Raw genomic sequence first — 14,713 nt, 5'->3', positions numbered from 1 at the left:
GTTTTGTTTAACTCATGGACTTGTAAGAAAAACAAAATTCAGTGAACAATTCTTATTATACTTCATTTACAGAAAACAAGTGTGAGATGTACCACAAACTTTCTTGGGACAGCAAGCTCTCTCTTCAATGACATGGAGTAGAACTTCCCCTTCTCTTTCACAGACTGGTGGTGGATCCTCACTGCATTCAGGTTCTACAGCAATAATGCTTCCATTTTCTAAACAGCCATACATGCAGCACCCTCTCATGGACCCATTCCAGATCTCCCCAGCAGAGCGGGGTTGTCCTTTATTATCTGTACATGCTATAAGGGAAAAAAAAAAAAAAAAAAGCATCATATCCCTTCAACAAGCAGACAGCTCCCATTTCCTGCAAGCAACTATGGCTTGCATAAAATTATTGCATAAAATAATATGGCTGTGCAGCCTTATGATAAAAGAATCCAAGAAAGGATGATGACCTTAAAAGCTCCAAAAAGAACAAATGCTTTTCTATGGGTGAAAATGAATGAGGGCCAGAGACAGAACCTGCCCATATTATTCCTTCCTAAGTCTTTAAGCGAGGAAAGCCTGGGAGCTATAGAAGAATGACCATCACTTTTCCCCCAGCAGAGCTACATCAGCACTGGTACTTAAAGACAAGTTAACTGAAAGTACAAACTGCTGAAACTTGAGAAAATGTAGGCTCTGTCGAAGGGACCTTTACCACATTCACATTTACTGAGAACTGACACAGAACTTAAGTTTATGTTTTACCATGAACTGTTAATATAACTGGTTAATATTATCATAACTGCAAAACTACTTTGTCCTACTGTACTTACTACATTTTTCTTCCGGTATGCATAGGTCAGAGTCTGTTCTATGCAGAATGGTGCCATTTTTACACACACAGTCTTCCCGTAAGTAGGAGCAGGGAGAATCTTCATAGAACCATTTATTCAAGCATGTCTTGGCTTCACAGGGTTGCACACAAGGCTGGTATTCTTTGCCCTCAGGACAGCTCAGTGCTGCAAGGAATGAAAAAGGACATTGAGTGCCTCTGTATTCTTTCAGCATTTCATTGGTTAAATAGGTAGCAATAACAAGTGAGAATGCACAGAAAGCACACATTTATACTTTTTACAGTACCTTAGGTAAGCAGCTAATTCAATGGAGATTAAAATTCATTAATGACTAAATGATGTATTGTCATCTTAAGAACTTGTACCCTGATCTACCAATGCTGTGATAAAATGAGATGTTACTTACAAGAATAATAGAAGGAAATATTTTTTAACTTATCACTGAACATTAATCACTAAAAAAAGTCATCACTGAAGCCACATAAGGGTACAAAATATAGTTATCTGCTTACAACAGTAATCAGGTGTCCTCCATTTAATGCAGATGTTGTGCTTGTTACATAAAGCCACATACGCAGAAAGTGCATCACACTCATAGTTCCAAAAATTAGTACTGTTGACCCACATCTTCTCACAAAATTCCTGTGGTGACACCTAGGAACATATTGAAATAGGGAATTACCAAGTATAAGAACTTCCTGTAACTAAAATAAATTAGTAATTAGGAGAAATAATACAGCCACAAGAGGAAAAATCACTAGCAGTGTCTAAATTTAAAAATATTATTTTTGTCAGAACACTCATTCTGAAAAACTTAAACTGCCAGAATTTTTTATGCTGATCAGTAGACAGAAAATGCAGCCCTAATGAGAATGTCACAGTATCTAAAAGAACTTTTCAGTATAGCCCTGTCAACTAGAAGTGAACAATCTCAGCTAAACACTGCTACTATATCTTCCACACAATCCTGCTGTGAATTATTTACTTGTTCCTCTGCTTCTGTGTCTGTAGGACCTAACAGCCTGTTTTATTGAACCTAAATGCAGGTGGTGCAACCTCTCTTATTTCTGTCGGGTTTGTTTGCATAAATTTGTAATAAGATGTAAAAGTCAGGTTTTATTTCATTCTGCCTCTTCACTTTCAGCAAATCTTCAAGCAGTCTCTCACTTCTGCCCAGAAGTTCATCTCACTGATGATGACTCTGTTACCCATCCTTGATCAGCTTCTTCATGCCAGAAAGTGCACAATACACTCCACCCACGCTGGCTCTACCATCATCGTGTACATGAAAGAATACAAATTTCATAATGGATGAACCAACCACTTGAAAATCTTGATGATATGTCAGTTTTTGTTTTAAACCAGGAAAAGATGCACTATCAGTGTTCTCCTGGGAATATGTATGCAGTAGGTATTTTGACTCCTCTCATTTCCTAAATTATTACAAAATGAGATATGTCAAAACAATTATGAAAAGCTTCCTGCTACTCACGGGTGCTACTCTATATTCTTGATTCCAAACTGCTTACCCTCACTCCTTCCCTAAGTTTTTGTGGCAAATATCTATTATTTTTTGTATATAAAGAAACTACTTTTTTTCTTTCCTTTCAGAAGAACTCCCTGCATTTTTTTCTACCTCAGGAAAGTGAGGAGAGGTCTTAGGAATTTGAAACAAGGGACTCAGCTGCATGCAATACTTTTAACAACATTTTTCTGTGATGAAAATCAAAGTGTAACACAGTAAAAACAAAGGAAAGGCAACAAGAAGAAGTGAATCAGAAATCTGAACACACCTATCTCTCAGAAAGAAAGGGCCACTTGAGTAATTAAGTTGGGAAATTAAGTTAAGAAAGTCCATTAGACCTCAGAGATTTGGGGCTTCCTCATTTTCTGTTCTGGAAAGCAGCTGTGCTGCACCACCCACCTCTAGTGACCTACAGAGGTCTACCCACCTCTATAGCTGCATGCATCTTTATCCCCATTAGAAAGTACAATTTGTAGAAACATATTATTATGATTCCTGTAAGAAATGCTACAAAATTTTCAACATTTCAAAATTTTCAACATAGTAACATTTACTATGTCAAATTCTTTTAACTGGAAATTTCTTTAGTTCAATAAGTCTGCCACTGCATGAATTGCTGTTGTGTGCAGCAGAAGCATGAGGCTTTCTGTTCTAGTGATCCTGTGTCTTTCTGATCTAGTGTCAAGCATTTAATAAAATAACACCTCTGGAATGTGTTTATCTTGACATGATGATCCAGTGTATCACCTCTGAGAAACGCCATTAAGTAATTTCAAAAAGCAGCATAATAGCACAGGGATCAGATACAGATGTGTGTTTACAATTGACAACTTGACAGCGGTATTAAACCTACCTTTTCCATTGCCAAATCATGAAAATAAGCAAAACATGAAAAATGTGCATGTATCAGTCACTCTTTTCTTAATTTCACTTGGTCCTGCAATTTTTCTGATCCTCATACTCACTTTCTTGTGACAAGGGATGAAAATGCTTCTGTTTAACAGTTCCATACAGTATGTGCAGTTATCTTCAATACAGTTTCTTACTGGCCTTCTGGTTGTTACATCAAGTGATTTCTCAATTTCCCAACTCTTGATGAACATTTCAATTTCCTCCATATTTGTAATTATGGTCATGTTTTGCATCTTCAGGTCATCACTAGGATCTCCATTACACACCCCTATTTATGTGAGACAGAACATCATATTCAAAGCACAAACATGCCATATCCCTTCATTTGGGAAAGAAGGGCACACTTGATAAGTTATGACCAACATTGCATCAGGCTGACCTGTGAAACTTAGTCACCCAAGTTTATAAATTAAGGCAGCTGCATGGCCAATGTAGTTCCAACTTCCTGCTTGTGATTTTAGTTCTCAGCTCAACGGCTTATGTATGTATGTATACTGTATGTATTCTAAAACAGTATACATATTCTAATACAGTATACATACATACAATATAACTCACTGTACCTTTCACAACAATTAACTCTTTAGAAAAACTGCTACCAAAATGTGCTGTTGAGTGTATCAAAATCACTGATATGGCACTAGATTCTGATCTTATTCTATTGAATGGCAGTCAGCTCCTTGGGAGTAATAAGAGATGGTTTTGAAATTAATTGCTCATAACCAATGATTTCACACTGTATTGAGATTTAATTGAAAATTCTAAGTGCAAGAAGTTATGAAAAGAATCTTCTGATGAACAAATAACTTTATCTAGAGAAAATATTGTTCTTACTCTAGTTATTACTACAAAACCACTGTAAAAACAACCTTCCTAGACCCCTGCCATTCATTGTTTACCTGAGTTCATTATCCCTTTGATTCATGAATAAAAATTCATGATCTCTTTAAGCACATAACAAGTGAGTAATGCCCAAATTTTCATCTTCATATTGGTTTTACATCTCAGGCACTGATCAGGTGAAGTTTCTCTCTTGTTTTCCATTCTGCACTGTTAAGCACACCCTACACCCTTACTCTCTTTTTTTCAGCCCTGCAGTCTGATGCTTCCCAGGGTCTTTAGTAAGAACTGGACTAGCTTGGTGGGGCAGGTTATTATTCTTTCAGACAGCATGGAGAAATACAGAGGATGGCATTTAAATAAAAAGTATTTTACAGTAGCACCACTTTCCAGTATACTTAACTCTTCTGCTTCTTCCTGCAGATCACAAACTGCTGGCATTAGAATTTGTAAAGCCATGCTACAGAACTGCAGAATCAATACAGCTTTAAAAATAAAGCAAATCTACCACATAGGTCTATAACTTTTTCTAGAATGAGAGGAAGATTGCAGAATCCCAGACAGGAACAAACAGCAGAGGACAGGAAAGAAGCACTAAAGAAAACTTCAGACTTCACTGCAAAATACCAGGTAGTGCAACAGTTTAAGCAAAGTTTGGATTTGTCTGCATAGTATTCCTTTTTTTATCTTCTCATGACACAAAGAGGAACTATTCTATAATTCTTTCTACACTTGGCGTCATCTTGGCCCACTCGCTTGGCATGGATAGAAAAGATGGCATGATACTGGGAAAAGATGCAGGGCTAACTTTCACCTTCTCTCACTAAATTTAGGAGAACTTTCCTTTTGTTCAAGCAGAAGACAGGAATTGATTTTAAAGATTTGATTTGTTTATAATTATACTTGAAGCATATCTGAATTTGTTTGCTTTTAAAACTAAAGGCAGTTTAAAAGACTGTAAGTTCATTTTCCTTTTCAATATGAAGTAGGTTATGTAAAATTAGAAACCATAAGAAAATGAATATTTATGATTAAAATTAAAGTAATTTTTAATCACTTGCTTACACTTTTCCATATTATTCATACTGGCAAAGTTATAAAAAGGCTTCAGGGAAGCTTGAAACATGCTACATTTACTATCATTGTAATTCAAGACTGAGATCCCTCAGCACAGTTTTGGACCCTAGACCCAGCCTCAAGAGGTCTAAATTCAGATTCTTAATTCACTGTCCTCACAAGACTTGGACCCTTCCCAAGATACAATTTTGTCAGTATTTTCATGGCAAGAAGCTGCCAGTGCAGGTGGCATTCTTTTCTCCATAACCACTGAAATATACTATCACTACGTGAACTTCTTTAGCAGCCACTTTTTCACAGAAGTTTTCTTTTTCTTAACTTTGCTTCAGCCAAACTCTTAAAACAGGCAGAAATAAGTAAAAGAAATAAGTAAATTTTTTAAAAGTTATTTAGATACCGTGTGCAGATTGCTATTTGTTCTGCAAAGTACTTTATTAGAACACAGTGTTTTCAAACAGAATGATTAATTTATTATTAATTAATTAATATTTCACAGACCCTCACACAGGATTGTCAGCATAGTTAATGAGGTCACAAGGAGAGCTATAGGGACAGCTGGTCTCAGACACAGAAGGGAGTTGCAAATTTCAACTGGGAAGTTATTGAATAGGAAAAAACTTGCCACCATAGGCTCACCACAAAGTCCTTCTGTCTTCCTTGTTGTGTTAGAGTGTGATCCATACTGTATATCAATGATGCCTGTAACATGAGCCCACTTGATGCTAATACCAGCTGGGGTATTAACAACATACATTGCACCAGTATCCTGAATACTCAGTCCTTCTTTTGAAAATGGTAATGGTTGAATTACAGAATCCATGACTACCTAAAATAAACCAAACATATCTTACAGATGAATCCAGAATGCAATTATGTATTTTTTATGTATTTTACAATAAAAAACTTCTTTTACAGCCTCTGCCACATATAACAGTCACATTGCTTAAATTAGAGAACTTCCCACCTGTGTCGCTTCCAAAAACTGCAAATGAAGTAGGCATGAGGAAAAAAAAATCTTTTCTAATTAGAGAAAGAATGAATCCTATTTATCACATATATGATGAAACAAAGCCTCATTCCAATTATTCGAAGTCATCTATTCTGACTTGTTACTGACTAGCAAGAAAAGCACCTTAAGTATTCATCACTTCGAGGGTTCTAGGGTTTCTGGAAGTATAGTCTCAGGAATAACTGCTTTTGTGGCTTCATTAAAATCTCAAAAGAATTTTAAAGTGTCATTTTGGAAAAATGACATTTAACTGAAGCATGGTACCAGAAATGTAAATTTTTTGTTTTGCCTCTCGTATACCATGAATTATTGGGGATCTGATCTGCAAAATTAGTCCTAGTCCTGTACTGTTTTATTTTAAATCTGATTTATCACATTCTACAACAGAATAGCTCTCCAGCTATTTTTTAAAAGTACGCACAATATATACTTACTTTTCTTGCTAAACGATTGATAATTATTTGACAAGTGTCTGTTGTGACATTTAACTTCTTAAAACAGAGCCCTGAAGTGTTTGCAGGTGGCACCTTGAAAGAAAAATGACAAGAAAATTTAGTTACTATCATTTTTCTAATTCGATGCCAGTGCTATTGGATTTTTTTATATAAATTAAATAATTTTTATATTAATGCATTTTAAAATCAGCAAAACAAGCAAGTACTTACTAGTTTTCTTATTGAATTTGCACTCTGGAAAATATTAAAAATAAATTAGAAGTGCAATAATAATCAGCAGCAATTTTATTTACCAAAAATAAGTTACTACTTTCTTTGTCTTTAATGTTCTTCTGCAATCAGCTAAATAATTAAACTAATTTAATATATTCCTTATAAATAATAAAAAATACAGACTTTTGAGCTACTTTAGTGCATATGGTGAAAGGCCCTTTCAAATTATATTTCTTAAAATACCATAACTACAGACTTCTAAAGCTCATCTGTGTATGTGTTCTGCATTCCCGCCTCTAGAGTGCAACCAGGAACCAAGAGAGCAATTTATTAGAAAACATCTAAAACAATGCAAGGCTGGTGCCTCTAACAGTCCTAAAGTTGAAGTGTACAGTTGCCCTGTGAGAGTAAATAAGAGATGGGAAGGAAAGAAGCCTGTTGAAGCCCCTCATCACTGACTGGTTTATCCACAAACTGAAGATGGACTCAATCCAGTTGCTCAAGGCCTGCATAAATTAGGACTACAGATAATGCAAACGAAACAAATGTATAGACTCTAAGGATGAGACCGACCTGACCTAAACTGGCAATCTAAAAATAAAATGGTTGTATCCCCTCTGTAGACGATGCAGAGAGTTGGACAACTAGAAAGAAAAACTCATGGCAAAGTCATTAGTTCTTTCTTAAAATAACTACAAAAATATATATAGTGACTATTAAAAATATTTTACTATTTTTATGACAATGTAACGTATAAATTCAAGGTTACAAGAACACTTCTTTGTGGAGAGCCTGAAAGGAGACATGTCACCTCTGATAATTTAAAAGGAACCTACATTTGAATTTCTTTATAACAAAACAATTACTATTTAACTGAAGATAAAATTCTTTTATCTAGACAGCATTATTAAGGAGGCTTCTTGATAATTAAATAACTTGGCATTTTTCATTGAGTGTGGCTTTTATTTATAAGTTTTAATTGACATATTTTTGCATCATTTCAAACCTATAACACAAAAAGCTTCAATGAACAATTATAATTACTGCATAAATGCAAGAACCTTACCTGATTAGCAGGACACTTTTCAATATGAGCAACAATAATTTCTCCTGGTAACTTGACTAAAACATAGGAAGCCATGTTACAGAGAGCTATGTTGTTTCCATCAAATGTAATAACACTCAGTTCAGACAGTACAGAACACTGACCTAAAAAAGAACTGTCATTTAATGAGGTCACCACAAAACTGAATACAAGGCATTTTTAAAAACTTTCAGTTCTAGCATTATTTGCTTTTGCTTATACATTCATAGATAGATAGATGACCTTGTTCTGCATACAACATATTGAGCCATAAGCTCAAGTAAGTGTTTGGGTTATGCAGTGGAAATACCTTAACCTGCTTCTGTGTGCCCAGGGTAGAGGAAAATGCGAAAATTTTTACTTAAGTCAATGTTTTACAGGCAAGGTCAATGAATCTGCACAATGTGAGATAAGATATATGCATAAAAATATATTTTCATGAGATACTGACAAGGGACTCATCTGTCTTATCTTGAAAAAAATATAAAGTACAATATTGGTTTCACTGATGCTACAAGGTTTTAAATATGACTTCTCTTTAGCCTTTTTGTTCCCTTGCCAGGCTCATCCACCAGTTTCTGTAGTTTCTAAGCATGAATAAAACCTGCAATTAGAGCTAAATGAAATATGGGGGTTCTGTCTTTCAGAAAAGCTGGTTTAATTTAATTAAAGAAAATTTAATTTCTTTTTGTTCATAAAATGTTGAAATCTTAACATCTCTCCCGATAAAGATTCTGAAAAGTCTCAGCTGAAAAATATTGGAGTTCATGCTGCAGGTGACATTTCAATGTTTTCATTAAAAAAAAAAAAAGATTCCTCAGGATGTCAATTCAAAGGTACCAAAATATTCAGTATATTTCATTCTGCTTTGCTGATGAATAGCTCTTTTTAATCCATTCCAGTATTTAACCTCATATTCCCATTGTAATAACCCTTTGATTTATTACTTGACATTTACAGATCAAGGATCCGTATTTTATTAAAAAAAAAAAAGATGACTTACAGGGACATTCCCATTCTGGACAACAGCTATCAGTGTTGACTTGAACAGGCATTCCTCGAAAACCACAATCTGGCTTCTGCACATCCTTAGGGCAGTTCCTTGAAAGATTGTATAACATCCAACCCATATTAACACATACATACTGGCTACATTTGTCAACAGGTTCGAGGTATCTCGGCTGTAATATAAGAAAAAACAACCAGAGTCAACTTCAACTTCATTGGCCACATGAAGTCCAAATGATTACTTGTTCACTCCCCAGCTCTGAGAATCAGCACATCTACCCCCTGCCGCCCCCCCCCCCCACCCCATCATTAATTTTGGAATGACTTGCATTTTTGTTGTTTTAACCAGTAACAATGATGCATGCCCATTCACCCAAACCCTTCCTGTTCCATCCAGTTTTGGTGAAATACCCTATGTAAAGCATTATGCATTGGGGGATATAATCTGAAGCATTTTAAGAAACACAAAATCATGCATTCCCATCATTTTAAACCCTATGACAGAAAAAAAAATGGAAAAAGCAAAGCCAGACTAAGATTATGCAGAAATATCAAAATTGCAAGGATTATGGCTTTTTCTGCACCTCAGAAATGTATTTAGCTATCTAGAAAACTCATATAGCTTTAAAGCCTGATTTCATCAGAGCAAGTTTCAGAATATACCAGGACAGTGTAACAGCAGCAACAAAACTATCCTCTAAGAATAACTGAGAATTTTAGAACAAGTAAATGAAATAGAAAATAGGAACTATTTAAAATCTCTAATATTACATATGTAGAATAACAGAATGGACTGAAAAATAACATATATTTTAACATACAGGAGAAAGTAAGACTGATCATACCACACACTCAGAAGATGTAGATATCAGTGTATGCATCATTGTCCCAAAGTAAGCCTTGTCAGCTACAGCCGTTGTTCCTGAAGAAGAAGGCAGAGCCATTTCACCACTAGAATGAGATAGATCTATTACAGCTCTGGTTTGAAGCTCTGCAGCCTCTGTTACACTAAAATAGGGTGTAATGGGTTTCTGTGTTGGGATTTTGGATGTATCTGATGTTGCTACATCCAGGACTCCAGAAATAGAGATATTTTTAACTGAGGTTGTATTTCTTGAAACAAGCAGACTCTGAACTGTAGTTACTGGCAAATAAGGTGGGGATGATTTGTCAGTTGTGGTTGTCTTTGTCCTGGTAGCATTTTTTTGCTCATGTGAAGTCTGACCATCTCCTGAAATATCCACAGTTTTTTCAAATGAAGTAGTGTATTTAATTTCTGATGCTATGTATGAGGTACTCTTCATCTGTGATAATGGACTTGTAGTACCAGTTGTTTTCATTATATTAATCTTTGGAGTTTCTCCACTGCTCTGTGAAGCTTGAATTACTGCAGTTGTTAATAAAGATTTGTGTGTTTCTATGGTAGGAACTGAAGTTGAAGCCATATAAAAATCCAAATTGACAACAAAAGAATCAGTGGTTTTTGTAGTAATCCTTGAGGCTAGGGTAGTGTCTGAAGTAACTAATAAACTGGCTGAAGAAGTAGGTAGCATTTTTGCAAAAACATAAGGTGCTTTTGAGGATGTACCATTCACTGTTGTGTTTGTGGTCATTGGCGTGGTGGACTGAGTGATGATTCCAGCTGGTATGGCTGATATTGTTCCATCTTCTTCTGAAGAACTCACCGAAGAACTCTGTTTTCCTAGAGAAACATTAGAGATATGAGTGGTCTTAGGAGGCGAAGGCATAGAGGGGTAGCTTTCTAAAGTGATTTCAGAGGCTGTAGGCATTAGTTAAAGAGGGCATTACAATGGATGTTTTTAGTGCTGCTGACAAGTTGGTAGAGAGACTTATTTTTAAAGTGAATTTAGGGAAATCCACAGAAGTTATAAGGTCTATAACTGGAATTTTAGAAGTTTCTTGTGTATCTAGAGATGAAACTGATGCTTGGGTAGCACATATATTTTGTGTTATTGATGATGTGCTACTATGGAAATCAATGAAGAGCTTGTAGTCTGAAATGTCACATAAGATGTTGGTAACAAGGTTGTAAATAAAGGTAATGACCTTGTAAAAAATGGATCTTTGGAAATGAAAGTACCTGAACTTTGAGCCACAGGGTCAGTTTTCAGTTCTGTATCTGAACTTTTTGGATATTCTGTAAGTTCTGAAGTGGTTATTGATGTAGCATTTAGAGGTAATACCAATGTCCTGAGAGGGAAATGTGTAGACGTAATGGATTTCATTGGCTTTTTAGAAATGGAGGACCATTAAAAGAAATCAGTGTGCATTATATGCTTATTTTCTGTTGCAGCTTTACTTACTACAGACGTACCAAAGATTATTGAATTGACTAGAAGAGTGGGCATACCAGAAGATACTGTATAAAGACTTTTTGGGGCAACAGTGGCATCTGCCATAGCTTTGGGCTTAAGGGAGATAAACAGAGAATGCACTGGTGTAGATACTGTGCATATTGCAGAAGGACTCGAAGAAGTGTTTTTAGGGATTTGAGAAACAACTTGAGGTGAAGATACAGTCATTATTATTGGCAGAGCAGCAGAAATTCTGCCTTTTTTAATGCAGATGTCTGCTCGGGAGCAGACATTGAAGTTTGCACTGAAGGTGGAAATGGCTTTGGAGAAAAACTGGTTAAAGAACTAGCATTTAATGATATCAGAGAAGTTTTAGATAAGAGTTTTGCTGTTTTAAAATATGAAACTGTGATTAATTGAGGAACATTTGTCTCAGAACTAGAAAATCAAGTAGTCATAGGAATTTGAGGAGCAGTTGAAGTCAGTGCAGAAATGAGTGTTGGGTAAACTGCAGTTTGACTAATGCCAGACCCAGTTCTAACAGACAAAGTAGACATAGGAGAAGTAGATGTGCTTAGTGTCAGTTGTGGACCTAGAAGATACACAGGTCTTGTGAAAGTTTCTCTGTCAGCCTGCAAGGCAGACAAAGACGGTTCAGAGTGTATCTCTGCTCCCTTAGAATGACTTACTGAAGGACTCCTACTCTTCCCAATCCCTGCAGGCAGCTTAGAAGTAACAAAAGTTATCTTGGAGGCTAAAGTTGTTAGTGTTGAGGAAGGCTGGACTGTTCCTAGCTTAGTGGTTGACGTTTCAAATGAAAATGGAACTATCACTAGGGAAGAGGGTGTTAATAATGCAGAATGTGTTGGAATAGAACTTGGACTAAGCAGGGTTGTTGGAGCTTTTATTGTAATGGGGAAAGTTATAGATGCCTTAGAGTGGGCAGTATGTGGTGTGACTGCTGAAGCTTGAAGAATTGGAAAATCTGTTGAAGGAATGGGTTTGGAAAGGACAGTAGGGCTGGCTGTGCTGTGAAGTACATCAGAAGGCTCCACTGTACTTGGTAATGAAAATGTTGAGTAGGTGGCTGCATTAGATGCTTCCAATGAATAAAAGTCTGTAATGGATTGTGCCGACATATTCATTCCCCTTGAAACTGTGTTTGCATTCATGGTTATTTTGTCTGTCACACTGATGAGAGTTGATTTATTCCCTGAAGTAACAAATGCAGGAGGCGTCTGAGGAAATCTCCCTGTGGTAGGACCCATGTGAGAGATTAACAGTGAAGGTTTCAGTCCAATTTCTGATTCTGTAGGTGTCACAGGTATGCCTAAAAGGAAAAATGTGTGTTTAACTGTCTTTTATGGGTTATTAGTAAAGAAAAATAGCAAATCTATTTCTACTCAAATCCCATTTAAATATTAGCAAATCAGATCTTGCCAATGGTTCCAGGTCACCTGATGACTTTGAGGAACTCAGCTGACTCAAAATGTTTTCTAATTTTCTCTGCAAATGAAATAATTAATTTTTAATTATTGGTGAAAACCTTTATTTTGCAGGGCAATTTTGAAGCAACAAGGCAATTCCATAGAAAATTCAGTAAATCCAAAACAGTTAAATATTTGAAATAAGTGTATTACATCCTTAGAAGACAGCATACTTTGTACTAGCAAATATTAACCAAAATGCATTTAATTCAAAATTTGTACAATAAAATACAGATTAAAATTAAATTTTATTGTTATAATAACATTTTGTCACACAAAATAAGCAAATAATGTGGTATCTTTGCACACCAGAAATTACAAAATAGATGGGCTGAATTTGTTAGTGTGTCATCCTCTGATAAGACTGAAGTTTTTGCCACAGCTGTATTTCTTTCACTTGGGATCTTTCCCTTACAGATGTGTGGTATAGTAGCATTATATAGTCAAATACAGTTGCTCTGAGTATAATATAATCACAAAAGGTTACATATAAGTCATTATTATAGAAATATGAGAATTCAACTTAAAAATATAACTTGCTTGAAGGCGGAAGCTGTATTTTGGTGACTGGGAAGGGAGTATATGTCCCAGAGACACAATCTTCAACAGAAAGATGTTCTGAGAAAGCATTTAATTTTTAAAAATATACATTTGAATAGTCCTTTCCTGGGATCTCTGGAGTAATTAATAAGAGTAAATAAGCATAATAAAGTATACTTACAGTCTTCTGGATAAACACATCTAAGTGTGACCTCATCAAGGATCATGTTTTTGGGACAGTATGGCATGCATCCTTCAACCCTTTAAAATATTGCACAGTCAATTCTAGAGCCATAGTAGAACTATAAGTTAATTTTCAATTATTTTCCTTTGGCAACACAAGCCATTATGATGTCTTATCAGAGTTCTGATAACTTTCCAATGAAATTATGAACATAGCATTTTGAGGTATTTCAAGGTCAAAAAGTTATTGAGCAGCACAATTCTATTTCTAAACTAGTAATTGTTTGCAGAGGCTGATGAACATGAAAGCTTTGGACCATTCTGCTTCCACAACCAGGTGGAAGTTTAGATCCTTAAGCAGAAAGGCTTTTCACAGAATTATGAACTTGTCTAGAAAACTTTTGTTTTATCCGGATATGTTCATTTGAGATATTAAAATATTTAGATTGACTCCATAAAGTCTTTTTCTTGTGTCCTTTCAACATAGGAGAATGAAGACAAATCACTATATTCCCATGGGGTTTTTTCTGGGAGGACTGTTCAATAGGAAAATCATGACAATAATGACTGTTTCCATAAGGAAAAAGCTAAGAATACCAACAGAGAAAATTAGTCATATTAGTAGTATTTACTAATCATAAATTGCATATGTCTAGGGAGTCTGAAATCAAAAATATCTTTTCTTTTCCACTGCATTATTCCTTGAGCTTTAAGGCATTTTTCCTTTTAGTTTACTTTGGTTTTTATAGAGGTCGGGAAGAACCATGGAAACAGGAATTGTGTTAACTAAATCCCAAGCTAACATCACCCCTCTGAAATCCTTCCCTTCACACCAGTGGGCATCTCCCAGTATAAAAGTTCCCTCTTTTTACAGGAGAGGGCGTATTCCTCCCTTGCTATTCCTACAGGTTTTGACCTCTGTTGTAAAAACACCAGAAAGTTGTCGTTTTAGCATCATGGTGTGCTGATTTAGGACGTGACTATAAATCCATAAAAGGAAATAGCCTTGATTTATTTTAATAGCTTTCTACTTAACTACTACCAGAAGTTAATCCTCTGGGCTAAATACAAACCCTCTTATTCTTGTGTTGGAAGACGCATGTAAATGGGAATATGAACTGGCAGAAATCAGAGGCTTGGTACAAATGCTTTCATATGACTTGTGAGAGTTTCTAATAAGAATGATATTGAAATCTGGATAGCAAAACTAAATGGATATT

General features: G+C 35.6%; 1 protein-coding gene across 1 annotated transcript in view; it reads right to left on the bottom strand.

Annotated features, from left to right (window-relative positions):
• Positions 1-14,713, bottom strand: part of OTOGL (otogelin like) — a 91,075-nt gene that overhangs the window by 14,907 nt on the left and 61,455 nt on the right. The window contains exons 35-46 of the mRNA XM_066318748.1: positions 13,492-13,571; positions 12,344-12,613; positions 9,814-10,748; positions 8,964-9,141; positions 7,943-8,085; positions 6,874-6,897; positions 6,643-6,735; positions 5,836-6,025; positions 3,336-3,550; positions 1,358-1,499; positions 825-1,010; positions 93-305 (exon numbers count right to left, since the gene is read on the bottom strand). Coding sequence (XP_066174845.1) covers positions 93-305; positions 825-1,010; positions 1,358-1,499; positions 3,336-3,550; positions 5,836-6,025; positions 6,643-6,735; positions 6,874-6,897; positions 7,943-8,085; positions 8,964-9,141; positions 9,814-10,748; positions 12,344-12,613; positions 13,492-13,571 — 2,669 coding nt within the window. The remainder of the gene's footprint in view (positions 1-92; positions 306-824; positions 1,011-1,357; positions 1,500-3,335; positions 3,551-5,835; positions 6,026-6,642; positions 6,736-6,873; positions 6,898-7,942; positions 8,086-8,963; positions 9,142-9,813; positions 10,749-12,343; positions 12,614-13,491; positions 13,572-14,713) is intronic.

Source organism: Sylvia atricapilla, chromosome 5, assembly GCF_009819655.1.
Source record: "Sylvia atricapilla isolate bSylAtr1 chromosome 5, bSylAtr1.pri, whole genome shotgun sequence".
Lineage (NCBI taxonomy): Eukaryota > Metazoa > Chordata > Aves > Passeriformes > Sylviidae > Sylvia > Sylvia atricapilla.
Note: the sequence above shows the minus strand (reverse complement) of the source record. Positions and strands in the feature narration are given on the sequence as shown.